The sequence below is a fragment of the Vulpes lagopus genome, chromosome 3 (assembly GCF_018345385.1).
Source record: "Vulpes lagopus strain Blue_001 chromosome 3, ASM1834538v1, whole genome shotgun sequence".
NCBI lineage: Eukaryota > Metazoa > Chordata > Mammalia > Carnivora > Canidae > Vulpes > Vulpes lagopus.
In genome coordinates, this window is record NC_054826.1 from 31,303,116 (window position 1) to 31,330,497 (window position 27,382).

The 27,382-nt window shown below is 37.8% G+C and overlaps 1 protein-coding gene across 4 annotated transcripts in view; it reads right to left on the minus strand.

The window, feature by feature from the left end:
• Positions 1–27,382, minus strand: part of NMUR2 (neuromedin U receptor 2) — a 104,029-nt gene that overhangs the window by 56,142 nt on the left and 20,505 nt on the right. Inside the window, exon 4 of one of the 4 annotated variants that reach the window (XM_041749289.1) lies at positions 23,462–24,380. The exons of the other annotated variants lie outside the window; for them this stretch is intronic. Within the exon in view, the coding sequence (XP_041605223.1) occupies positions 24,313–24,380 (68 nt within the window). The 3' untranslated portion in view covers positions 23,462–24,312. Of the gene's footprint in view, positions 1–23,461; positions 24,381–27,382 lie in introns of those variants that run through there. 4 annotated transcript variants of the gene reach the window in all.

A 27,382-nucleotide genomic window follows, 5' to 3' on the forward strand; every position in this document is an offset into this window, starting at 1 on the left:
CATACCTTGACTCTTAAGCTTCTACCTCAAAGTGATACGTATCAGTAAGTTCATATTTCATTGGCCAAATCAAGCCCTTACTTCACATAGGCAGGGAAGAGTAATCCTACTATAGCCCTAGAAGAAGAGATTCATTCATAAAGTTTAGCATGGAGACGTTTGACTTGTTTACTTCTATATCCTCAGCATTTAGAACAGTGTTTGGTACCTGGTAAGTATTTAAAAATATGCATCAAATAAACAAAGGAAAGAATAAATGTATGAAACTAAAATAACAATTCATATCACCCAGGATTAACCTTGGTTCCTGGACACAGTTCTGAAATTTCTTTGCTAAAACCTTTTAGGAAATAGCTACAGAAAAAAATCTGTATTTGGGAAAATAGTCTTCAGTATAGATTATTCATGATTGGGAAGCTGTGAGCTGCATGAGTCCTTAGTTGCATTTTATATTGGTATCTGTGTCATATTTTCATGTTTTCTCAAAGGGTGTTTGGCAGGTGAGTTTGAATAGTTGTCTGATTCTCAGGATATTGAAGTGTGGGATGTAGAATTGGGGTTCATTCAGGGATCTCACTACAGACCTGAGAGTAAAATCTCCATATTGACAATTACCTTTGCAGAAGATTTCATGGGGATCCCCTTTTCTCCAAAATTATGGGTCCTCTTGGGGTTAACATTGGTTCTTACATGAAATAGCCAGAAGACTACATGTACGTGGCTATTCTGGGAGGCCTGGCTCTCAAATCTGCAGGCACATTAAGATTAATGGCCACTTCCATTTCCCTGCTTTGTCCTCAGTAAGCATGGGTCCTTAGAGCCACTTTATGCCAAAAGAACAAATGTCTGCAAGTGCCCCTTCCATTTCTGGGAAATCTAAAACCTGCCCATAACTTGGCTAATTTGTAGTTAATCATGGGGAAGATAATGAGTAGGGAAAATTGAGGGAGCAGGGGACAGAGTTGCTAGGAAACAGATTTACTCCTTACATCTAGACAAATAAACTAAAAAAATGGTGTTAATGAGTCCAGTTACTGACAATCTCAGTTCCAAGGAAGCACACATACAGAAATAGTGTTCCCATGAAAAAGCATCAGTTAGAAACAGAGGCCCTGGGGAAAGGAGTAGAACATGGATATTCAGCACAGAATAGTACTTCTTAGAGTAGATTCGCTGATTAAACGAAGTACTTGATGGAAAGGGTTTAATACACTATCTGCATAAAGGATGTGGTCAATAAATGTTAGTCAAAATAATTATTGGTATTATAAATATATGTTAGATATAAGTTAGTATTAGTCCCATCATCCTCTTATGTGTTCTGGTTCTAGCTTTTCACCCATTGTGAACGTCTTCCATTATTAAACAATTTCTGAGTCTTCATCTCCTCATTTCACCTCCTGTGCATTGATTGCTGGAAGGGTCAATGAGGGAAGATGTGGGTGAGCAATTTATAAACCTCAAGGAATTTTGTGTCTACAAAGGGCATAATTTGTCTGCTTCGTTATTGATAACAGCAATTCCCTGGACCCAAGAGGGATTTTGATATATATCTTTGGGGCTCTTTTCCTGCTATTCTTTCGTTTCTCTGCACTTCAAATCCCAGTCTTTTTAGTAGCTGTGAACTCTGATCTCCGTTTCCCCAACCCAGCAAAACTGCTGCTGTCTGCTTGACTATTTTTCTGCATAGCGATTTGGAAAATGCCCTCACAAAGAAGACTGATGTGTGAATTGGGAGGGTTTTACCTCATGTGCTTTCCTTCTCTTGAGGCTCATAGCCTTGCACTGGTTATTGTTCAATGTCTGAAAACAGTTGTTTTATGTATTTTGTTTAGCTTTTTACAGCAGAGGTTAAATCTGATAGTAGCTACTCTACAAAGGCTAAAACCAGAAGTAATTGTAGCTTTCTTAAAACTTTTACTTTATTTTGTTAGGTGAGAAAGCAAAAGTCCTTCAAGTAGACAAGTTAATAAAATAATTACAAATTGTGATACATTCTATGAAGAAAAAATAAAGGCACTAAAACAGAGGTAGAAAGTGGGGAGGGAGGGCAGGATTTGGGGTATGGCGGTCAGAGGAGGCTGCTTTGAGAAGTCTGAAGTTAAGATATAAAGGATGAGCAGGAAAGAAAAAAAAAAGGAAAAGTAGGACCTTACTTATATAAGCAGAGGTAGGAGGGGAGAACAAAAAAGAATTCTAAATAAAAGTATGGACTCTGAATAAGTGGTGCTTGCCAAAATTTACACCACACAAATAAGAGCCAGAATATTAAGTTAAACCTGAGTGCCATGTTTTAAAATAGAGAACTTGTAAGTGTTGTTAAGCCAAGGTCTCTGGAGACCCTGAAAGGAGAGGAATAAAGAAGTCAAGGCTATAGCTAGGGATTGGGTAGGGGGCAACATTTGGGCATATCATACTATGAGTGCTATCTTTAAATACCCACAGAGCTATCATAAAGGGGATAAGCAACATTCTCGTGCATGGTTTGGCAAACGACAGCCCAGGGTCAAATCCAGCCACAAAGCCTGCAAAATTAAAAGGATTTTTTTTTTTTTTTTACATTTTTAAATGATTACATTTGAAACAGTTATATTAGTACCTCTGTAATTGCTTTGATTTTGTTATTCGGCCCACAAAACTTACACTCTTTACCAGGGCCCTTTAAGAAAGTTTGCTGACCCTTGCTTTAGAACAATTGCAGAAATTTAATTTCCTGTAGCAAAAGAAATGAGCAGCAGATTTGGATACAAATTCTCTAAGGGAAAAGTATTTCCTGGATGGGGTCCTGGAGGGGTCTTACTCATAGGCCTTCTCCTTACCCCTCATTTCACACTGGCTAGTTTTCCACCTACTCAGCCCATGCATGAGAGGACATTGGGTTCTTGAGAAAAATGTGGAGGTGCTAGACCAACCAACTGGCTAAGAATTTGATTCTGTGAAATTGGACGGTTTTCTCTTTAGTTGAGACAACAGTTTAGTTTGAAAATACCCAGTTACTGATTGTAACTAATACATTATTTCACCAAATTAAATTACTTTATCATCCCTCAAACTGGATTTAAAGCATAAACTCCTTGAGTAACAGATTAGTATCTGAAATTAATCTACCATAAGTTATTAAAAACCAGGGGGAGAGTTAAAAAAAAAAAGAACCAGGGGGAGACTAGTTCATAGTATAATAAACCAGGCTAATTCTCCAGAAACTAGGCTTTGGGTCCAGGTATTTCAAAAGGAAAATACTAATTTCAGAGCAGTCTTTTCTAGCAAAAACCGAACAGGTGATAGAATATCCTGAAACACGGTGTACGTATTGTTCCTTTACCAAAGAAGGAGTACAGTCTGATGAGGAGATTAGAAAATAATAGGAAGTATGTAGGACATTCCTAGTACTTAATTATCTTATAACTGGAAGTTTGTACCCTTTGACCCCCTTTGTCCAATTCCCCCCTCCCCTTAGCCTATGCCTCTGGTAACCACAAGTCTTACTCTTCTTCTATGAATTTTAAAATTTTTCCATATATAAGTGAAATCATATAGTGTTTATCCTTCTCTGACTTATTTCACTTAGCATAATGCCTTCAAGATCCATTCATATTGTAACCAATATTAGGATTTCCTTTTTTTATGGCTCACAAATACTCCGTGTGTGTGTGTGTGTGTGTGTGTGTACACGTAGACACACATACAACTTCTTCACTCTTTCATCCATCAATGAACCTTTAGGTTGTTTCCATGTATTGGCTATTACAAATAATGTTACTATGAACATGGTGTGCAGATATCTTTTCAAGTTAGTATTTTCACTACTTTTGCTTGTATTCCCAGAAGTGGAATTTCTGATTCATGTGGTAGTTCTATTTTTCATCTTTTTGAGGATCCCCTATACTGTTTTCCATGGTGGCTGTACAAATTTACAATCCCACCAACAGTGTACAGGATTCCCTACTCTCCAAATCCATACCAGCCTTTGTTGTCTTTTATCATTTTTTACAATTATCAGTCTAACAGGGATGAGGTAATATCTCATGGTGGTTTTAATTTGCATCTCCCCAATGACTAGTGATGTTGAGCATCATTTTATGTACCTGTTGGCCTTTTGTATATATTCTTTGGAGAAGCATCTATTCAAGTTCTTTGCTTGTTTTTAAATTGTGTTCTTATTTATATTTTGATTTTGAGTTGTATGAATTCTTTATATGCTTTAGAATTAATCCCTTAATCAGGTATGTGGTTTGCAAATATTTTTTTCCTATTTCGTAGGTTGTCTTTCCCCTTCGTTTATGGTTTCCTTTATTGAACAGATGCTTTTTAGTTTGATGGAGTCCCACTTGTTTATTTTTGCTTTTGTCGGCTTATACTTTAGGTGTCATATCCGAAAACTCATTACCAAGACCATGTCAAGAAGCTTTGTTCCTGTATTTTCTTCCAGGATTTTCAGTTTCAGGTCTTATGTTTATATCTTTAATCCATTTGAATTTAATTTTTGTCAGTGGTGTAAAATATGGATCTAGTTTTATTGCTTTACATGTGAATATTCAATTTTCCCAGTACTATTTATTAAAGAGACTTTTTTTTTCTCCACTGAATATTGTTGGCTCTTTTGTCAAATATTAGTTGATCATATATGCTTGGATTTATTTCTGGCTTCTTGATTCTGTTTAATTGGTCTATTTGTTTGTTCTGTACCACTATCACACTGTTTTGTTGATAAAACAAACCAAAAAAATGGCAAGCCATTCTATACTGAGGAGTTTGAATTTAATCTCCGAGAGCAGTGGGGAACTACTGAAAGATATTAACAGTGACATGATTATATTTGAACTTTAGAAAGATTGTTCTGATAGCACAATGGGGAGTTGAGTGGAACAGAGTAAGACCAGAGCTTGGGGGTATGTTAAAATTACTGTTGCAGTTACCCAAGTGATAAGCGACAGTGAAGCATACAGTAGTAGGGGCCATGGGACTAGGGGATGAAATACTAAGGAAGTGAAATTATAGGATTAATTATTGCTTGGACGTATGCAGTAAGCGAGGAAAGAAGGTCAAGAATACCATTTAGATATCTCTTGATGAGATGACTACTCCAGGAAAGATACACAGAAAATTTAACTCAAAGGAAGGAATGATTAGCAGAATAAAACAGTACTAAGAACTATGACAATTTTGACTAAAAAACTGGGGAGGACTTCATGGAAGAAGTGGTATTTGAGATAAGCCTCGAAAGATGGGTAAGTTTTTAAAGGAGAGTCAGCTGTGCTCTTTCTCAGGAGGATGACAGTACTAGAAAATGTGTGGAAAAGAGTAAGGTATCTAAGAGAGTCATTTCATAGGTAGGTAAGTGTTTGTAGTCTAGTGCTATTGGCACCCATCTTTTTTTTTTTTTAAGATTTTATTAATTTATTTGACAGAGACAGAGACAGAGAGAGAGAGAGAGCCATAGAACACAGTGAGGGGGAATGGCAGAGGGAGAGGGAGAAGCAGACTCCCCACTTTGCAGAGAGCCTGGTGCGATGCAGGGCTTGATTTCAGGCCTCTAGGACCATGGCCTGAGCCAAAGGCAGATGCTCAACCACTGAGCCACCTAGGCGCCCTGCCACCCATCTTCTTATTTGACTCTGACGATGTTCACATGATAAAGGCATGGTAAGTAAAATGATCTCCTTTTCAGAGGTAAGATGCCAACTCATGGATAAAATGGTGCTTCCAAGCTACCCTCTTTGTAAGGAGAAGAACCATGACTTGAACCCACATGGTACTGAGTACAAGGCAACATGAAGCTGGATCCAAATGGAAAGCCAATCAGTTGTTGCTCACCTGTCAGAAGGACCTGAACAGAAATAGCTCTCAAGGAAGAAACATTTTAGCAATAGAATCCAGTCATACTTGAGCTGTGTATCCTGGAAGAAGAAACTCTGAAATTGGGAGATCTGAGTGTGAGTATCAGAGGAAATTTCAAGGACCCTGTGAATCAAACAAAACCACTGAAGGGCTTGAGTGGCCTTCATTCTTTTCTCCTGGGAAGCAGTAGCTTGCATATTGGCCATTTGGAAAGATATGCCATGAATCCAGGTATTATAATTGTTGTTATCATTAGTTATAGTACAATATAACTTTATTTTGTTGCCAAAATTATTCTACTTGGCTATTGGGAACTTTTCAAGTTGTTTTCTGTGTTCTTTTGGCCTACCTTCATCATCATGGGTATTCATTTATTTTTTTAGTACTTTCTTACTTTTTGGCACTACAAGATGTTTCAGGCTCATCTTATAGATTTCCTGTCCCTAGAATTAGTCATTTTTACAAGGAAACTTTTTTTCTGTTTTGTTTGTTGTTTTGGTTGGTTTGTTTTTGGGTTTTTGTTTGTTTGTTTTTGCTGAATGATATTAGAAACCTGAGTTTCTAAGCTGAGCGCTGGTGTGCTTTGTGCAGCCAGGGTGCCATTGCTTCCAGGCACTCTCAGCTGACAAAGCAAGGAAATACATGTGTGTATACCAATTGGTATCTATCTGTCTATCTGTCATCTATCTATCTATCTATCTATCTATCTATCTATCTATCTATCTATCATCTATCTAACATCTCTATAAATACTTCTATATTTGACCATCTCTATCTATATTAAACTGAATTAAAGGCCCATACTGATGTCTTTAATGCTAAACCACTACCACATGGATTATTTTATTCTCCTCCCCTTGATTATGCAGAATTTCTGATTTCAACCATGAAAAACCTGGCTCTCACCATCTGTCACTCAGTTAGTTATTTAATTGTTCAAATCCAGTATATATGCTTAATGGTTTCAGAGTTGACTTGTATCCCCATGGGGGGGGGGTGGATTATCAAGTAGAGGACAGTGCTTATGTATACAGTTCCTTTTGCCTTTGCTCTTATAGAGTCCATCAATTTCTAGGTAGGTTTATCCTATCCTCATACATTGTACCACAGTTAGATTCTGTGGCCACATTATGCATTCCATCCTGAGACTCCCTGATCCTAAACCATGTTTTAAATTTGCATATGTTAGTTTCATTCTGTGTCCTATAAAGTTTTATAGGTTTTGACAAATGCATAATATCACATATCCACCAGTACAGTGTAATACAGAATAATTTCACTGACCTAAAAAAAATCCTTCTCCCCAAACTTCAGGAAAGAAACAATTTATGTGTTTACCAACTCTGATTTTGCCTTCCATAATGTAATATATATTGGAGTCTCTTGGACCATCCCCAGGTTTGATGATTCACTAGGAAGACTCATGGGACTTAGCAAATAGTACTCTCAGCTAAGATTTATTACAAAATACAAAATAAAAGCAGCAAAAGGAAAAGGCACATGGGGGCAAAGTCAGGATAAAAGGCACAAACCTCCAAGAGTTCTCTCCCAAAGGAGTCACACAGGGTGTGCTTAATTCCCTCAGCAGTGAGTTATGATGATGTGTATAAAATGTTACCCACCAAGGAAACTAACTAATGACTCAGTGCCCAGAGTTTTTATGAGAGGTTTGTCATATAGGTACACTCTGTATAGCATGTACCAAAATCCTGGATGCATGGAAGAAAAAATGTCCAACTCACACCATATTGTTTGCACAGGAAGTTTAGACACAGTGATCCACTCTTATGAATTCTTGGAACGGTGGGAACCCCCTTTGAAATCCAAGTCCGGAAACACCAGCCAAGCAGCAACCACGTCTTTCTAAGGAAAGCAGTCTCAGGCCTCCTTTGTTAACTCTTTTATGTACATCATGTGAATGAGGTTATATAATATATAGTCTTTTCAGACTGACTTCTCTCACTTAACAATATGCATTTAAAATTCCTTCATGTCTTCACATGGATTGATAGCTTATACCTTTTTATCACTGAATAGTGAGTGTTCATTGTTTGGACATACCACAATTTGCTTACTCATTCACCTATTGAAGGATATTTTGGCTGCTTCTAGCTTTTAGAGATTATTAACAAAGCTGCTCAACATTTGTGTGCAAGTTTTTATACGGACCTGAGTTGTCTAACCAGTTGTGTACCTAGGAGCATGATTGCTTGATTGTGTGGTAAGACTATGTTTAATGTTACAAAAAACTACCACACTGTTTTCTGGAGTAATTGTAGCATTTTGCTTTTTTTTTTTTTTTTTTTTTACCAGCAATCAGTGAGAGTTCCCATTGCTTTTCATCTTTGCTAGCAGTTGATATTGTGTATTTAAAATGTTCTATTTTAGCCATTTTATTTTATTTTTAAATATTTATTTATGATAGAGAGAGAGAGAGGCAGAGACACAGGCAGAGGGAGAAGCAGGCTCCATGCCAGGAGCCCGATGCGGGACTCGATCCCAGGACTCCAGGATCGCACCCTGGGCCAAAGGCAGGTGCCAAACTGCTGAGCCACCCAGGAATCCCCCTATTTTAGCCATTTTAATGGTGTGTGGTAGTAGCTCCTTGTTTTAATTTCCACTTCCTTAATGAAAGTGATGTTAGACATCTTTTTTTTTGCCATTCTATACCTTCTTTGGTGAAGTAGGTATAGAACATTCTGCTTGTTTTTAAATTAGGTTTTTTTATTATTTTACTGAGTTTGAGTTTAAAAATTTTTGCATGTTTTGGATACAAGTCCTTTACAAATATAACATACTCTCCTAGTTTGTGGCTTTTCTTCCCATTATCTTAACAATGGCTTTCATGGACTGAAAGGTTTTAATTAAAAAAAAAAATTCGACCTAACAATTTTTCTCTCTTCTAGGTCATACTCTTGGTGTTGTGTCTAAAAACTCATCACCAGGGATCCCTGGGTGGCGCAGCGGTTTGGCGCCTGCCTTTGGCCCAGGGCGCGATCCTGGAGACCCGGGATCGAATCCCACATCAGGCTCCCGGTGCATGGAGCCTGTTTCTCCCTCCGCCTGTGTCTCTGCCTCTCTCTCTCTCTCTCTCTGTGACTATCATAAATAAAAAAAAAAAAAAAAAAAAAAAAAATTTAAAAAAAAAAAAAAAAAAATAAAAACTCATCACCAGACTTAAATTCCCTATATGTTATTTTAGATGTTTTATAGTTTTTCTTTTACATTTTTATGATCCATTTTGAGTTAATTCTTGTGTAAGGTATGAAATTGTAAGGTCTGTATGTAGGTTTGTTGTTGTTGTTGTTGTTGTTGTTGTTTTGCATATAGGTTTCCAGTTGTTCCAGCATCATTTGTTGAAAATAATATTCTTTCTCCATTGAATTGCCTTTGTGCCTTTGTCAAAAATCAGTTGACAATATTTGAGTTTATTTCTAAACGCCCTGTTCTGTTCCATTAATGTGTGTTTCTATTCTTTCACAAATAGCATGCCTTCTTCATTAGTATAGTTTATAATAAAGCTTGAAATAAGGTAGTATGTCTTGAAGACATTCTTCATGTGTTGGCTACTCTAGATCTATATCTGTTACTTGTCCATGTAAACTTTAGAATTTGTTGATATCTAAAAAATAGCTTCCATAAGTATATTTTTTATTACAAGGCTTTGCAGAACCCTAAGTATACTAAAGTGCATTCTGAATATCTAAGAAGGATATATACTTTGCAGCATTTCCCAAACTTATTTGACTTCAGTATTCTTTTTTTTTCTAGACTTACATTGCATGACATCAATGGTAATTCCCTTCTTTTGACAAAAGGAAACAGTAAAGATCACAGAGGAGAAAATGTCTTGCTCTAGACTAGATTAATAATTTAATAGGATCAAGTCCTGGACTAGAAACCTATTCTTTTTCATTTTGTGGATATAATTTATTTTGGTCACATCTATACATGACATACATTTCTACCTTCAGATAATTTTGTAGTTATTATAAAAGCTCAGAGAAGCATAATATAGATATTTTTTATTTTGAAAGATTTCAATGCTTCATGCCAGATGAATGGGTTTTCATTTAACTTATTCTCAAATAATAGTGAGTAAATGTGACTATGTATTATATATAATAATTTTTTCTTATTCAGATTATTTAAAATTATACAATTTAATACTAGGGATAATAATAACATAAATCTTATTATCACATGCTTTTAATGTTTATTGATACCTATCCAATAAACATGGTGGGATTGGGGGCACACTCATTGAAAACCATAAATGATAGTGGATTGAAGATACTAAAGTGGTTATGAAGCCCACCAATCTCACAGAGCCTTTATTTTTTCTTTTTAATAACAAATTTATTTTTTATTGGTGTTCAATTTGCCAACTTACAGAATAACACCCAGTGCTCATCCCGTCAAGTGCCCCCCTCAGTGCCCATCACCCATTCACCCCCACTCCCCGCCCTCCTCCCCTTCCACCACCCCTAGTTCGTTTCCCAGAGTTAGGAGTCTTTATGTTCTGTCTCCCTTTCTGATATTTCCTACCCATTTCTTCTCCCTTCCCTTCTATTCCCTTTCACTATTATTTATATTCCCCAAATGAATGAGAACATACAATGTTTGTCCTTCTCCGATTGACTCATTTCACTTTTATTGGTTTTGAAATTCATTCTGTTGATACTTCTCACTCTCCTCAGGGTCATGGGTTTATGCTTTCTTCCTCTCTTTACTTAAATAGGGCTCTACTAATGAGTGATTCTGAAAGGCTTTCCCTAAGAGGGCTAAATTATTGGTTCCTCAGTTGAATATTGGTTTTCTTTCTAAGCTCCATCAACTTATTTAAGTACTTCTGAAGAGTCAGTGAAGGGATCCTCAAGGTCCATGGCCTGAGTGGTTTACAGAAATGACACAGTGTTTATCTCTTTAATACCTCAGCTCTTTGCTTGGTTTATATCTTGTTACATTATGTTTTCCGGGAAACTTCAGGGTGGTACCAATGGTTGGATCTGTTGGTGGACTTGTAGCTTTATTTATATAACTGGATTAACAGTACCTAATCATAGTCTGAGCAAATGTTCTGTCATAAGTAGAATGGTAGCCTCAAAAAAAGGTTTGTCCAAGTCTAAACACTTGGTACCTGTGAATGTGAAAAAGGGTCTTTACAGATGTAATTAAGTTAAGGAGCTTAAAATGGGATCATCCTGGATTATCCTGGTGGGCCCTAAATTCAATGGCAAGTGTCCTTATAAGAGATAGAAAACGAGAAGGCACTGGAGGAAGAGGAGAAGTTCATGTGAAGATAAAGGCGGAGGTTCGAGTTATATGGCCACACGCCAACGAATGTCCAGCACCAACAGAAGCTGGAAGAGACAAGGAAGGATCCTTTCCTGGAGGCTTAGAAGGGAGCCTGGCTCTGCCAGCACCTTGATTTTGGTCCCTGGCTTCTAGAACTGTGAGATAATAAATTTCTGTTTTTTTTTTTTTTTTTGTTTGTTTTTTTTTGTTTTTTTTAACAATCTGTAGCAATTTGCAGCAGGAAATATACCTTCACAGGAAATATACCTTCTCTTTCAAAATTTCCAACTTAAGTTTTGAAACATTCAGGGCATCTTTCTGGTAGTTTAAGGTTTGTCAACCCAGAAGAATCACAAGGTGAGAGTCTAGCTCTGTGAGGGCAACAACATCTGCTCCTCATCATGTCCACATGCCTGGGTAGCTCTTGATCATCTTGTCATCATAGGTGACAGTACCGTGTCATCATAGGTGCAATATTATGATTTTTAGAAAAGATTTTATTTATTTATTCATGAAAGACACACAGAGAGTGGCAGAGACACAAGAAGAGGGAGGAGAAGCAGGCTCCATGCAGAGAGCCTGATGTGGAACTTGATCCTGGGACTCTGGGATCACTCCCTGAGCCAAAGGCAGACTCTCAACCATTGAGCCACCCAGGCATCCCCAATATTATGATTTCTAAGAAATATGTATTCGGTCAGGCAGATGATCAAAATGCTTGGTCTTTGTCTATGGTTTCTGGCTCGCAGATCCTAAAAACCCTTGGAATTTCCTGCAATAAGAATGGTGAGGTGCCCACAAGTCACCTAAAAGCCTTCAACTAACCTAAGGTTGGGGGTCTGGCTGATGGGAGAACCATCCTTGTGATTGAAGGGTTGGAACCTTCAGTCCTTTCGGCCCTACCTTTGGGGAGTGGTGAGGGTCTGGAGATTGTTTTCAATTGCCAATGGCCAATGATTTAATCAACCCATGCCTATGGTAATGAAGCCTGCATAAAGCCCAGAAAGGACAGGGTACAGAGAGTTTTGGGGTTAGTCAATACATGGCAGTGCAGGGGAAAAATGCCTGGGGACAGCATGGATGCTCCCTACCCTTTCTTCACACTTTGCCTATGTGTCTCTTCCATCTAGCTGTTCCTGAGTTAAATCCTTTTGTAATAAATCGGCAATATAGTAGGGAAATGTTTCTCTGAGTTCTGCAAATTGCTCTAGCAAGTTAATTAAACCTGAGAAGGAAGTCTTGGGAATCTCTGATTTATAGCCAGTTAGAAGTACAGGAAACAACCTAGACTTGTGGTTGGCATCAAAAGTGTCTGTAGGAGGCACAGTCTTATGGAACTTAACCTATGAGATCTCGTGCTATTTCCAGGTGGACTGAGTTGAATTATAAGACCTTGAAAATTGCTTGTTAGTGTGGAGAAACACCCCTTCCCAAAAAACAGACATGACTTATCTATGTTTTTAATCCACTTATTCATGTTGCTCAATTCTTAGGTTTGTTTGTTTGTTTATTTAAACTTGATCATTTTGGCAATAGAGAGCAACTCTTGGATGATAAAATATTCATGTCCATAAGTGGCTGAAGACACGTTTTACTTGTGTATGTGAAATATATATATTATTTTACATATTCTTACCACTGAAAATTCTTGCTCCTAGTACTTTGGAAAGAGACTTAAGAGCACGCTGCTGATTTTGACTCTCAGAGGCTGAAAACAAACTCTAACATTGTAAGAAAATCTTGTGGTTTTTTTTTTTTTATAACTATGCTGTTGAAATACAAAAATAGCATTAGATTTTACTCATTACTTTCTCTTCATTTTATTGTCATACTATTTCCTGCACTTTTGCAACAGCTGAGTAACTGTTTACCTTTTCCTAGTTTACTTTTAACAGTCTGTTCTACATATAAACAACTGAATCTTTGTAAATCTCAGCTTTGATAAAGTATTGCCACCCCTGAAATGCTTTATCCTGTTTTCAAATATCTACAAAGGGAAGCCTAAACTGCTTAAATTGGCCCTAGCCAATCTTTTCAGCTTTATTCCCACCTGCTTATTAGAGAGATCTTCCTGACCCTTAGACAATGCTTCTCAAAGTTTAATGCACCCGTGAGTCACTTGGGGGCTCTAGCTATACTACAGATTCTGATTCAATAAGTTTGAGGTGGGGACCTGGGTTCCTGCCTTTGTAACAAGTTTTCAGATGATGGTGATAAAGGTAGTTCAAGAACCCAGTCTGAGGAGCAAGACCCTGACAATACGCCCTTCTGCTATATGACCCATCATATTTCATTGTTATATGTTTAGTAGCTGTCTTTCCCTTACTGGTGATTATGTCCCAGAGGACTATAGACCGTATCAGACCTGTTAGTTTCACTGTTAAATCCCTTGGCACCTATCAGAATGAATCTGAGATTCTTAATACTCTGCTTTGGAAAGGACCTAATTTCCCCCTTTTCTTTAAACTGCAGGCAGTGAATTGAATCCAGAGAAGGAAAGTGACCTCTCCAGGATAATACTGTGAATTTAGTGGCAAAGCTGGGATGAGTAACTGAAATAAATACCTACTGTGGCACAAAACTTCAAGTAAAGTTCTTAGGACAAGTAGCACATTATTCAGAACTTGCCCCCCAGGTATTGGATACTTAACATAGAACTCCCATTGCAAGCCCTTTGGCAAATTGCAAATGTCTGAGAGAAGACAAGAAATACCTCTGGGGCATTTCTCAGAGTCCATGGAGGCTCTGCAATTAGACTAACAGCTTATAGAATAAGTAGAGTGTAGCCAATTGAGAAGGATTGACCTAATTCTTCCTTTTTAATTACCTTAATTTTATGCATCAGGTAATTAATTGAATGACTTAGTGATTACAGATATTTTCTTTATCTCCAGCCAGGAATGAAAACAAGTTGCCTCAGAAACATAGGTTGGGGTAGGAAGAGCAATCAAGGTATTGTCTACTTGATGGGAGTCTGCATGGACCTATGCTGTAATAAAAAATCATTGTTGTCTCATATCTATCTGAGCAATGTACTTGTCTGCCTACTAGGAGGAAAATGCAGGTAATGCCCCAAAATAGCTTGCAGGACTAGACTAGGGTTTCTCAACTTTAGGGCCAGATAAAGATAATTCTTTGTTTCTGGGAGCTATCCTGTCTATAGGATGTTTAGTAGCATCCTTGACCTCTACCCCGTAGGTTCCAGTAGCCATTCTCCTCTGCACACACACACACCAAGTTTATGGTACAAGGAAAAATGTCTCCAAACATTGCCAATTGTCTCCTGGGGGGAGAAAAGAAAACAAATCATCCCTGCTTGAGAACTGGACTAGACCATTGGTCAGGCTAAGTATGTCCACAGGACTGTTGGATATAGCTTCGTGAGTTGTACAGTAACAATTCTACAGAGTGCTATTGTCATAGATTTCAATACTATTTCGGGGAAATTTTTTCAGATTTTGATAGTAATCTGCAACCTAAGATTTTGGCCTTTAATAATGAATCTTTATAGAATAAGAGCCTCCCACATTTGCAAAAGTTATCTGCCTATCAGAATATCTGGTGACTTTAATGTCTTAAGAAGATGAGCCATTAGTCACCTTGATCTCCACAAATGTTCATGTCTTCTGTCCTACCTCATCCTAGTCCTTGTGGTCATCAGTAACTGTATCACCTCATTTCAAGTATCTTTCTCTCTAATCGCCAACCTTTGTGTCTCTGCATTATCATCTAGTTCTCCCAACAATATATAGACACCACCAGGTTTCCAGTTTGACATCACCATTTTGCACTACTGACCATGCCCCTCTTACGCTATTTGTTTCTTTACCCAATTCAGACTTTCTTATTCCTCATGGTCATCATTCCCCTGTGAAAACCCTCAATAACCTTGCCTTACCAACCCCTACAATGTGTTTGCCTGGCTCAATCCAATGTAAATCGAATCTAATTATTTACCTTGTCTGTATCTGTATCTAAACAGATAAACATCTGCACCTAAATGGAAAAGACACATACGGTATAGTGACTAATCCATTGCAGTTTAAATTCAAGACCACAAACCTCAAAGGGGCAATCACACCACCTAACATTCCCACCGTGATGACTGTTTTCTCCTAAGACAACTCTTTTATATTTCACTTCCTCAGATGTCTTACCAGGCCTGTGCTCTCACTCTTATCTGACAACTGCCTGAAAGATAGAAGCGGAGGGAACTCTCACATACATGTTATCAAATTTGGAACATAACTCTCTTTGGACCTCAATTCTCTATCTTCTTTCATTGCTTCTGTCAAGGGCTAGTCTCCTCCTGTGCTCTCTGTCCCAGCTCCTGTAACTTCCTCAAGCACATCCCTTTGGTAGTCCTCCATTCCTGCATCACAGTTTCTTCCTTTTACCAAATCATTCCTATTGCATCATTGCATATAAATACATTGGTTTCTCACATTTTACATTACCCATTCATGATCCAAATTATATTTATTCTACCACCATCTCTCTTTTTCAATAGTAAATCTTAAAAGTTTCATCTATATTCACTGGATCTGGGTTCTTATCTCCCATTACTACTTCATGCACTCCAATCTGGTTTTTATATTACTTTTAAAAACCATTCCTGTCCATGATCATCATGTTGCCAAAACTAATGGAAACTTCTCTGAACTTCTTACTCACCATTTACTGTAGCCAGTCTCTGTTTCATGAAACTCTTCTCTTGGTGTCTAGGATATCACCCTCTCATAATACTTTTCTTCTTCTTTATATATCCTCCTTTATTTTTATTTTTATTTTATTTTTGGTTTCAATTCTACTTTTAATTGTTAGAGTTCTCTACTGATTGGTCTGCCTACACATTCTCCTACAGTGATCTCATCCACCCCATGGCTTTAAATATGAAATGGATGAAGATGACTCCCAAATCTTTATCTGCATCCTGTATTCTTTTCTGTGGTCCAGATTTATATATCCATCTGACTCATTACTATTTATAATTGAATGTATGAAGGCATGTCAAATTAGCATTTTCAAAACAGTTTTTGAATTTTTCCTTCCTCTCTTTCCATGCTCCCCCCAAGACTTTCTCCTGTCATTAAATGGCACCTTCACCCACCCAAGCCCATTCAGAGCACACTCAGAGAACACTCTGGCCCCAACCCCAGGAGTCAACCTGGATATGTTCCTTACTTTCATTTCTGACTTACAGTACTTTTTCACGGTGTTTCATTCTATTTCTGAAAAAATATCTTGTCTGGTCAAAGAGAAATAGCATCAAAAACTTAGTAAAGGTGGCAAGACACATCTTATTCAAGCTTTATTCAGTAGGTGACAGAGATTCTAGTATAAACTGAACTCAACTCCAATTAAGATGAAGGTAACAGGGGCACCTGGGTGGCTTAGTGGTCGAGTGTCTGCCTTTGGCTCAGGGTGTGATCCCCGGGGTCCTGGGATGGAGTCCCATGTCAGGCTCCCTGCAGGGAGCCTGCTTCTCTCTCTGCCTATGTCTCTGCCTCTCTCTGGGTGTCTCTCATGAATAAATAAATAAAATCCTTAAAAAACAAATAGGACAAAGGTAACATTTTTAAAGGGAAGACAGAGAGGGAACAAGAAGGGACTAGGGGCTGTGGGAAATGGAAAACAACAGAGAGGAATAAGTGGAGAATTACCCAAAATGATTTGGCAGTGTGAATTGGAACAATGCACATTTTGTGGTTTGGCAGTATTGCCTTTTATTTTTTATTTTTATTTTTTTTATTTAGCAAAGACTCACCACTGGAGCTAGGGTCACCTTTAGAGACATGGCCCTAGTACAGGTAGAAGCCAGGCTTAAAATGTGGTCAAGTCTCTTAGCATACTGTTTGTTCAAGTCTTTTGTGCCATATGGCTGCTTACAGTTTACACCCTCTTGATTATTACCACCTTGTCAATCATTTATCATCTGGATTTTTGAAGGAGGCTCTTCAGCGGTCTCCTTGCATACATTCTTGCCCAGTGCCAATTAAATCATGTATTCATTAGTCATTAAGGACATGCAAGTCAAAACCACAATGACATATCACTGCATACCCATTCCAGTGGCTATGAAAAAAACATACAATAATGAGTGTCAGTGAGGATGGAAAGATTGTAACCCACTGCTGGTGGGAACATAAAATGGTAGTCACTTTGGAAAAGCTTGGAAGTTTCTTAAAACATTAAACATCTAGTCACCATAAGACTGAGCAGTTCTATTCCTAGGTATCTACCCAAGAGAAATGAAAACATAATATGTCTACACAAAAAAATATATCAAATGTTATTATCTGACCATTGGAGATCAGCAGAGAGACTCTACTTCTTGTTCATTCAGAGACAGAATAACAAAGCAGCCACCATTCCTACCAACAATTGTTAGTTGTTGTTCCAGAGGGAAAACATTACTCTAGTAGATCTTACATCAGTAATTAAGTGATACACATTACCTCTGGTCACAATTTAGAAGTTAGAATTAATCACAAGTCTTCACCTAACATTAGAACAAGGAAGTGCAATCCTGGGAGGTGGAGAACCAGCAATCGTCAGCAAGCATACCAGTGACTCCATTGTCTGTGACCTTGGCTTGGTATGATTTTTCTTCATCTCTGTGCAGAGCTGGCTCCTTCTCATCCTTTTAGCTCTCAAGACTTCTCTGACAGAACTGCTGTAAGAAGTTCATCCCAAGAAGTATCTCTACCTCTTGCACAACCCTTTTGAGCTCTTTCTCCCATCCCAATGTGTTATGACACCACTTGTTTTATGGTCTGAAATTGTTTAGTATATTTCTTTGCCTATTTTACTATTGACTAGCTCTTCCCACTACAACATAAACTTTTGGAGGCATAATTTGTATACTGTTTTATTCATTACTGAATTCCCAGCTTTCAGAACAATGCCTGGCAAGCTCATAAGAGAAAATTAATAAATATTCATTAAATGAATGAGCATGCTTTTTTTTTAACCTCCCTAGCATTTTCATGCTGTACTTTCTTCTTCTTCTTTCAAGCAAAATACTAGGCATTCTCTAATGTTTAGCTTAATGTCATGGGCTTTGTAAAGCCTTCACCTAATCAGAGGTAATGTTTAACTTAACCACACTCTCAAAAATTTTTACTTATTAGTTTTTTTAATTTTTTTAATTTTTTTATTAGTTTTTTTTAAATAGCAGATTCCCTTACTTACAGCTTTCAACCTTTGCATGACTCCCCATTATTTCCTATTCCATACTTTGAATTAGATTTAAGAACCTTATTAAAGTGAAGTATTATGTCTACAAGTAGTTTCCATTCCAGGGGCCAGCTCACCTAACAAATATTTTTTGAGTACCTATGTTCTAGGCAGTGTTCTAGGTGCTGGGGATAGAGTAGTAAGCAACAGAGAGTCCCTGCCCTCATGAGACTTATTTTCTACTGGGACAGATGGCCCAACCAACAAATAAAAACATGACATTATTAAGATGTGATAAGTATTTTGAAAAAAATTAAAGTAGAATAAGAGAAATAGACAGCAAAGAGGGAATGTTGGTCACAGAAAGCTTTTCTGAAATGTGATATTTGAATAGAGAACTGCATGAAGTGAATATGTAAGCCACCAAAACATCTGCAAGAAGTGTACTGTAGGCAGAGGGGACAGCAAGCACAAAGGCCATGAGATAGAAGTGAGATAGAAGAAGACTATTATGATATGGGTGGAGTGGGATTGGGACCACATTGCTTGCAGAACTTTCTGTAGACTGAGGTAGTCATTTTGGGTTTTGCTCTAAGGGTGTTGGGATGTATTACTAGATTTTGAACAGATCAAGACTTTTTAAAGCATCTAATCAACCATCACTCCATCTTCTTTGTAGAGAATAGTCTGTGAGGGAGGAAAGTGGAACCAAGAAAACTGGTTAAGAAGTTTTTGATAGGCCAAATGAGGGAGGATGGTTAAGATTAGAATGATAGTGAAATGTTTGGTAAGTGGCTGGAAGGTGAGTATAGCATCCAGGGAGCCGAGTCAAGAAAGTGTTTCAGTAAGGAGCAGGACCAAATAAATCAGTGCTTTGGGGAAGTTAAGCAAAAAAGGTCTTAATAATTGACACACAGAGTCATTGGTGGGCTTAATAAATGTAGTTTCCCTGGAGTAGTGCAGACTAAATCCTGACCAGAGTGATTGCAAGAAAAGATGGAAGCTGAGAAGTTGTGGCAGAAAATATAGACTGTGATGGAATTTTACTATAAGAGGAGCAGATACATGGAGGGCAAGTATACACTTTGCATAAAAATGATTACTTAATGGATCAAAATTCAAAATGAACACTCAGAAGGAAAGAGAAGGGAATGAATTTATTTGTAATTATTGGTCATTCACTCTAATCTTAGGTAGAAACTTGAGGTCTTCCATTTAAGAAGACCTTCACTCTCTACTGTCTTCTCTCTCTCTGCTTCTTTAATTTCTCTCTGTTCCCAGGGAGCAGAAAGACCTACCCTATAAATCAGGGAGGAAGGAAAGAGACCCTAAGGACCAGGCAGTCCATGTTGCTAGCAATAAAGGTTCTAGAGGAAAGCATAAAGGGAAAATCTGTAGCTATGTTCTAGGCAAAGCTCTTGTGTCCCTTTTAGAATTGTTCCATCTTATGGCTATCTTGTCTTGGCCATGATACTCTTTTCTTTTTGGATTTCTGCCCAGTGTTTTTGAATTTCACTTTCCAGAAAGCCAGTTATCCTGGCCAGAACTCTTAATTGAAGATAAAAACAAAAAAGAAAGGGGGGGGGGAGGCGGGGAGAAGGATGGAAGAGAGAGAGTAAGAGAGACAAAACAATAAAAAACAAATTTTAAAACCCAGCTCTAATTGATTTAGTTTAAAATGAGGAATCAATTCTTTTTGTTTTTTCCTCCAATATTTTTCCTTAGTGAAGAAATACGACCTTTAAAAAACAGTATCAGGTTATGGACCTAGGAGAAGATGCCCCTCACCCCCCAAAAATTCCTTTGACTGTTTTTAGTCTTTACCAGGAGTCAGCAAAAAATAACTCAGAGGCCACATCTGGCTTACTGTTTTTGTAAATAAAGTTTTATTGGATCACAGCTGTACTAATCTGTTTACACATTGTCAGTGGTTGCTGTAATGCTACAATGACACTGTTAGAGAGTTGTGAAAAAGAGTTAAACTATTTTTTTAGTTCAAGAACCTAAAATATTGGGCAGCCCCAGTGGTTTAGCAGTTTAGCGCCGCCTTCAGCCCAGGGCCTGATCCTGAAGACCCAGGAGTCTGAGTCCTGAGTCCCACATCGGGCTCCCTGCATGGAGTCTGCTTCTCCCTCTGCCTGTGTCTCTGCCTCTCTCTCTCTCTCTCTCTCTCTGTATCTCTCATGAATAAATAAATAAAATCTTTTAAAAAAACCCTAAAATATTTACTATGTGGCCTTTTTTTTTTCCCAGAAAAAGATTGCTCACCCCTTGGTCTGTACTAACATTTCCCAAAATGTGCCTTCAGTGACATTACCTCAGTGGGATACAGTGAACACACAGGCAGGGAACTCCAAATTAAAGAAGATTAAGGTAATTTCTTCACTGCAGGACTTTATAGAGCCTTTAATATTTCACTATGAATGTGAATATCTAAAAGGAGGATAAAATGTGCTTTGCAGGTTTGAGAATAAACTCTTAGAGAATTAAGATGGTATAATGGTTTTGATTTCTAAAAATGCCCAAATTCTGGCCTGAAAGACACCTCTTTTTTACATCTCTGGATAAGTTCTTGTATTTCTACAAGGAAATATGTGGTGACTTCTTTGTAATATCTACCAAGAAAAATAGCTTCTCAAGTGCCCAATACCTCAATGCAGGGCCCTCCTGTAAAAGGTCATGTTGAAACATACAATGTATATCTGAAGTTACATAAAGTGCTTCCTATCCTCCACCTGTTTTAAATCTTGGGATATTATTATCTCATGTCAGGCTCATAGATAAAGGGCATTGAAGGGAATTGATCAAGAGCATTATGGCAGGTCTGCAGATCATGACCTAACCCAGCTTATGTGCTTGGAGGAAGTGGAAAGTAGAGTATGATCACAGCCATGCCTACGCAGAAGCAGCAGTTTTTAAATGGAAACATAGGAAAAGGAGTAGAATCTTGTTTGTACGTTTATGCTTTCAAGGCACAGTGTTTGTGTCTGATAATGACAATGGTCCAGTCAATATTCCACCTGAACCATCTGATATGTAACCTTTTGCTACATGCAACTCCTTCTTTGCTGTTGGTGGGGACAATTGAAAATGCCCTGGCATGGTGAGACGATGCTGTAGTGTGTCCTTTCTCTATAATTTGCTGATTTTCCCCGACTTTTCTGACTTTCATTTTTTTTAATTTTATAGAATTTATAGTGAGACCAGTCTTCTAGGAAAGTTAGTCTGGGGGCACCTGGGTGGGTTAGTTGGTTAAGCATCTGCCTTCAGCTCAGGTCATGATCCCAGGGTACTGGCATCAAGTCCCACATTGGGCTCCCTGCTCAGCGGGTAGCCTGATTGTTTCTCTGCCTCTGTCCTTCCTTCTGTTTGCACTCTTTCTCACTCTCTCAAATAAATAAATAAATAAATAATCTTAATTTAAAAAAAAAAAAAAAAAGAAAGTTGGCCTGAGCCAGTGGTCCTCAGATTTCAGTAGGTTTAAGAATTCTTGGAGATTTTTAATGATAATTCATATTCCTGTATTCCACCTCCAAAGTTCTAGTTAAGCAGGTTCAGGAACCTTTGTCTTAACAAACTCCCCGGGTAGGAGTTTGTTAAGACAAAGAAGGTAGTCTGCTGGTCGTATATATTTTTTCCCAAGATTTTATTTAAATTCAAATTAGTTAACATACAATGTAGTATTAATTTCAGAATAGAATTTAGTGATTCATCACTTACATATAACCCCAAGTTGTCACCCCAACAAGTCCCTCCTTGATACCTATCACTCATTTAGTCCATCTCCCCACCCTCCTCCCTTGGAGCAACCCTCAATTTGCTATGGTTAAAGAGTCTCTTATGGTTTGCCTCCCTCTCTGTTTTATTTTATTTTTCCTCCCATATTTTGAGGAACAACTGTCTTGACATTGGCTGGAGAAGCAAAAGAAATCTTTTTTTTTAACTTTACTATTTTTAAGTGATTTTCCTAGAGTTTGCAATATAATTTACAACTAACTCAAGTACACTTTCACCCTTCTTTATCCCTAATAACCTTTCTTACTTTGAAGTTTGTTCTGCCTGAAATTAATATAGTAATTCTTGCTGTCTTTTGATTGGTATTAGCATGGTATATTTTTCTCCATTTGCTTTTAATTTACATGTATCTTTACATTTAGCATGGGTTTCTTATAGACACATACAGTTGCATCATGTTTTTTGATCTACTCTGATGATCTCTGTCCTTTAATTGCATTTAGACTATCAACGTTTAATGTGATTATTGATACAGTTGGGTTAATATCTACCATATTCCTATTATTTTCTATTTCTTGTCCTTGTTCTTCCTGTTTTTGTCTTCCATTCTTTTTTCTTTTTTTTCCTTTTTTGACTTTAGTTGAGCATTTTATTTGATCCATTTTGTCTTTTTAAAAATAATATCAATTATATTTCTTTTTTACTTTTTTTTAGTGGGTGCAAAAGAACAGTCCTCAAGATGACATGTAGTCCTGCCCAACTCAGCAGAAGAGGGTTGGAGTAAAACTCCAGGCTGGTGGACTAAGTTTAAATTTTACTCCAAAATCAAATCTCTTCTTGGGAAACCTCTGGGACAGGTAGGCAGTTGGTCTAGATTTAGATTTCAAATTTGGGCAAACTGAACAGATATATGATTAATAAATTGGACCTGGGAAAATTTGAAAGTCTTAAAGACTATAGGGGTTCTCTATATGTTAGGAACAGTTGTGTCATTTTCATAAAAACAGCAATATCGGGAGGAGTTTTTAGGGTCAGACCTTAGAAAGCCCAAAATTCAGTTCTCTGGGCCTTTGAATATACTTTCTGGAAAGTTATATTTATTTATTCATGAGAGATAGAGAGATTGAGAGGCAGAGATACAGGCAGAGGGAGAAGCAGGCTCCATGCAGGGAGCCCCACGCAAGTCCCGATCCTGAGACTCCAGGATCACACCCTGGGCTGCAGGCGGCGCTAAACCACTGAGCCACTGGGGCTGCCCTACTTTCTGGAAAGTTATAGCATCTCCTTTTCTGGAAATTATTAAGAACATTATGAATAGTGCAGACAACATGAGAGCTTGCTTGGTTTGCACACTATTTACAAGAGAAATGAAGATTTACTAGAACAACAAAAATGGAGCTGTCTGCAAAGATAATGTGCTGTCTAGGCAGGCAGCAAACTTACATAACTAAAATGTACAAGTGTAAGATATGTTGTGGAGGGATTTCAAATATCTCATCATTCTAGGGTTTTAAACTGTAAAGTTGTAACTTTTAAAGTCCTCGTTAGCTTTGGGATCCTGAGTCTTATGTATAATCATCGGATGCCATTTTTGTTGTTGTTGGAAAGCATGGCAATTTTATATTTTATTTCTGTAAAAATAATGTATGTGTCCACTTGGGGGTAGTAAAGTATTTTTTCAGTATCTCTAGGGAGTCTTCAGTACTTCCTCTGCAAATACATTAGACCGTGAAAACAGTACCAACTAGATGTTGTTTTGTATCTTTTATTTTGTGACTGTGTCTTCTACTGTATAAACATACACAATAGGAATTATGAGCAAACACAGATTTTATTTCCTTTTTTTCCTGTAATACCCAGAGAGTTAAAAACATACAGATTAAAATGGTTTTATCAGCAACAAATATGCCCAGGGCTGAATGTCATTTGAGTTAATTCTATAATGGTGGTTTCATTATGTTCAATTCAATTCAATTCATTTCAGTAAGATAGTCCCAAGATGGTTTGAAAATTCCTGAATTATAAAGATATGCTAACACTTGAATTATTCTCCTGCTCTTAAACAATTTCAAGATTTTCATATTTTTACTGTAATAACAGTAATGTAACAATTTACTGTAAAACTTAGTGGATTAAAATAATGCATCTTTATTACCTCCTAGTTTCTGCGGGTCAAGAATCTGGGCACAGCTCAGCTGGATACCCCTGGCTCAGGATTTCTCATGAGGCTGCAATCAGGGTGTCCACAGGCTTGCAGTCCCTTCAAGGCTTGACTGGGATAAGACCAGCTTCAAAACTCACTGGCAGCTGGCTTCTCCAGAGAAAGCTATCTAAAGAGGGAGGAAGAAGAAGAGCATAGGAGAGAAACCAGCAGAGAAACCAGTCTTTTTGTAACCTATTCTTGGAAGTGACATCCAGTCATTTCTGTCATATTCTATTTGTTAGAAGCAAGTCAGCAAAGACAAGCTCACACCCAAGGGAAGGGGGATACATAGAATGAGTATCAAAAGTAGGTATCATTGTAGGGGTCCATTTTATAGGTTGCCTAACACAGATGTAGCTATCACATTTAAAATTATTTCTCTTTTGAAAATTGACTCAACAGCATTCAGTAGTTAATAAGATTTCTGTTTTATGATTGGAGTAACCAGAATCTGTCTCGTGCCTGGTGTCAGTAGACATGGTTCTAGTCCTTCCCATGTGCTGCCCAGTTGTGGCACCTCAGGCTTTTAAATCCTGATTCATAGTTTCCTTGTCAACAAAGAGAGTCCATTTGATTATACTTTTTAAGATATCTTCTAGTTTGGATATTCTTTCGTAGCAGATGATCAAATTCTGTTCTAAGGGGGTCCAGCTCTCTTTTCTTTAGACAAGAGTTTCTCAACCTCAGCACTATTGACATTTTGGATCTGAGAATTCTTTGTTGTTGGCAGGGAAACTCTCTTAGACATTTTAGGATGTTCAACATCACCCCTGGCCTCTACTCACTAGATGGCAGGAATAGCTCCGTATTTGTGGCAATAAAAAATGTCTCTGACTTTGAGGACCACAGATCTAAGCAGAGCTATAGTTTATCTAACATACAAAAATTATTTCCTCTTCTGAAACACCTTGGTTTCTCTCCTTAAGGAAAAAATATATAAATTAATAAGTCTACAGGTGTTAATAACTTATAAGCATTTGTAATTTAAAAGAAAAGTGCTCTTTTGAGGTAGAAATTTAAGACCTAGAGAATAATATTTCTGGTGACTGTGTAAAAGGGAGGGTGGGGGGAGGATAGGACATTATTCATGTGAAGCACGAATCATACTTATTCTACAGAGAAAATGAAACTGCTAGAGAAAAATTTCCAGAAGCCACAGAAGTGATTGTGTGAAAGCATTCATGAGTCCTGTGATAGCTAATTTTATGTGTCAACTTGACTGGCCCATGCAGTGCCCAAACGTTTGGTCAGACATTATTTTGGGTATGTCTATGAGCATATTTCTGGGTGAGATTAACATTTGGATCTATTTGGGTGAGCAGACTGGTTAATCAGATTGCCCTCTCTAATGTGGGTTGGCCTCATCCAATCAACTGAGGATCTGAATAGACCAAAAAGGGTGAGTTAAGAGGGAATTTTACCTACTTGAGTGATTGAGCTGGGCCACTGGGCAGCCCTTGGGCTGGAAATTATGCCATTGCCTTGCCTCTCTGTTCTCAGGCCTTCAGACTCAGACTGGAACTGTACTACCAGCCTGCTTACCATAGATCCTTAGTCTCAGTTTTCATAATAAAATGAGCAATTCCTTATGTTAAATCTCTGTCTTTCTCAACCTATGTATGTGTGCATGTACATGGGTGTGTGTGTGTGTGTGTGTGTGTGTGTGTGTGTGTGTGAATTTTACTGGTTCTATTTCTTTGGAGAATCCTGACTAATAAAGTCCTGGGGAATTTAGAATAAGAGAAAAGATGGTCAGGGGAAGACTTCTGGGGAAAAGACTTGAAAAGAGGATGGAAGGGAGGATTTCAGACAAGTCACAACTTTTCTAAGCATTTTCAGCCCCTGGACTGGAAATTACAGAAATATATTTCCATATAATGGAAATATGTTGCATTATATGTTCCATTGTAACACTTAAGAAATTTCTATTTGTCACAGCTTCCTCCTACTGCCATCCTCAACTCCCAAGCACCATTGACAAGGAGTCTCTCCTTGACCAAACTTTATTAAAGCTCCTTCAAGCCTTCTTTGTGAGAGTGCCTTCCTTGGCCCCCATCTTTGACCTGTTTGAGTTCAGTTTTAGCAGAGCATCCTGCCAAGTCAGTTTAAGAGCATCCTTCTTCCCAATGACATCCAATCAAGTTATTTTCCTCTGCCCTTTATCTAATCAAGCTCTGCTTCCCCTACCCCACTCTTGATACCTAACCAGTTTCCTCTCAGTAATTTTGCATCCCTCCCTCACCCTGGTCACTGGCCATAAATCCCCACTGGGTCCTGTTATATTCGAGTTGAGTTCAATCTATCTCTACTATTGCAGTAGTCTATCCCTTATTACAAGAGTCTTGAGTAAAGTCTTCCTTGCCATTTTTGACTAGTGTCTGGTGCAATTTTTGTTTTATTTTATATCACAATGCAATGACATCTCCAGTAAATAAAAATCACAGGGGACAGATTAAGACTAGATTCTTAGACATTTCTTCAATTGGAGTCAAACTGCAATTTTATTTATTTTTTTTACTCAGGATGACCATGTACAAGTTACCTAGGTATTTTAAAAAATATTTTATTTGTTTATTTTAGAGATCGTGCACAAGTGGAGGGAAGGGCAGAGGGAGAGAATCTCAAGCAGACTCTGCCCTGAATGTGGAGCACCATGTGGGGCTTGATCTCATCACCCTGAGATCATGACCTGAACTAAAAATCAAGAGTCGGATGCTTAACTGACTGAGCCACTCAGGTGCCCCAACCTAGGTATGTTTTAAAGCTACACCTTCCTGTCAAGAATTGGTCCATATGAAGGGAATATAAATTAATTTTATACTTAATTATGTCAATATAAACCTAGTGATGAAATCCTCTTTAGTAAAGCCCAAAGACCATATTGTATGTTTAAGAATTTGCTGTTTTTAGATTATGTTTCATTTTCTGAGTTATCCAGATTGTCAGTTCTCTCCATTCATTCAAATGTAGTTAGATACAGGAAGCAATATGAGAGTCAAGAGAAATCAGTCCAAATATTGACCCTGCCACTTATTGTTTTATATTGGACAAAACAACTTTCATTTTGTGCTTTAGGCTAGTGGTATAGATTTGTAGCTAAGAGTTGGAGGTCTAAACTTAAAACCACGT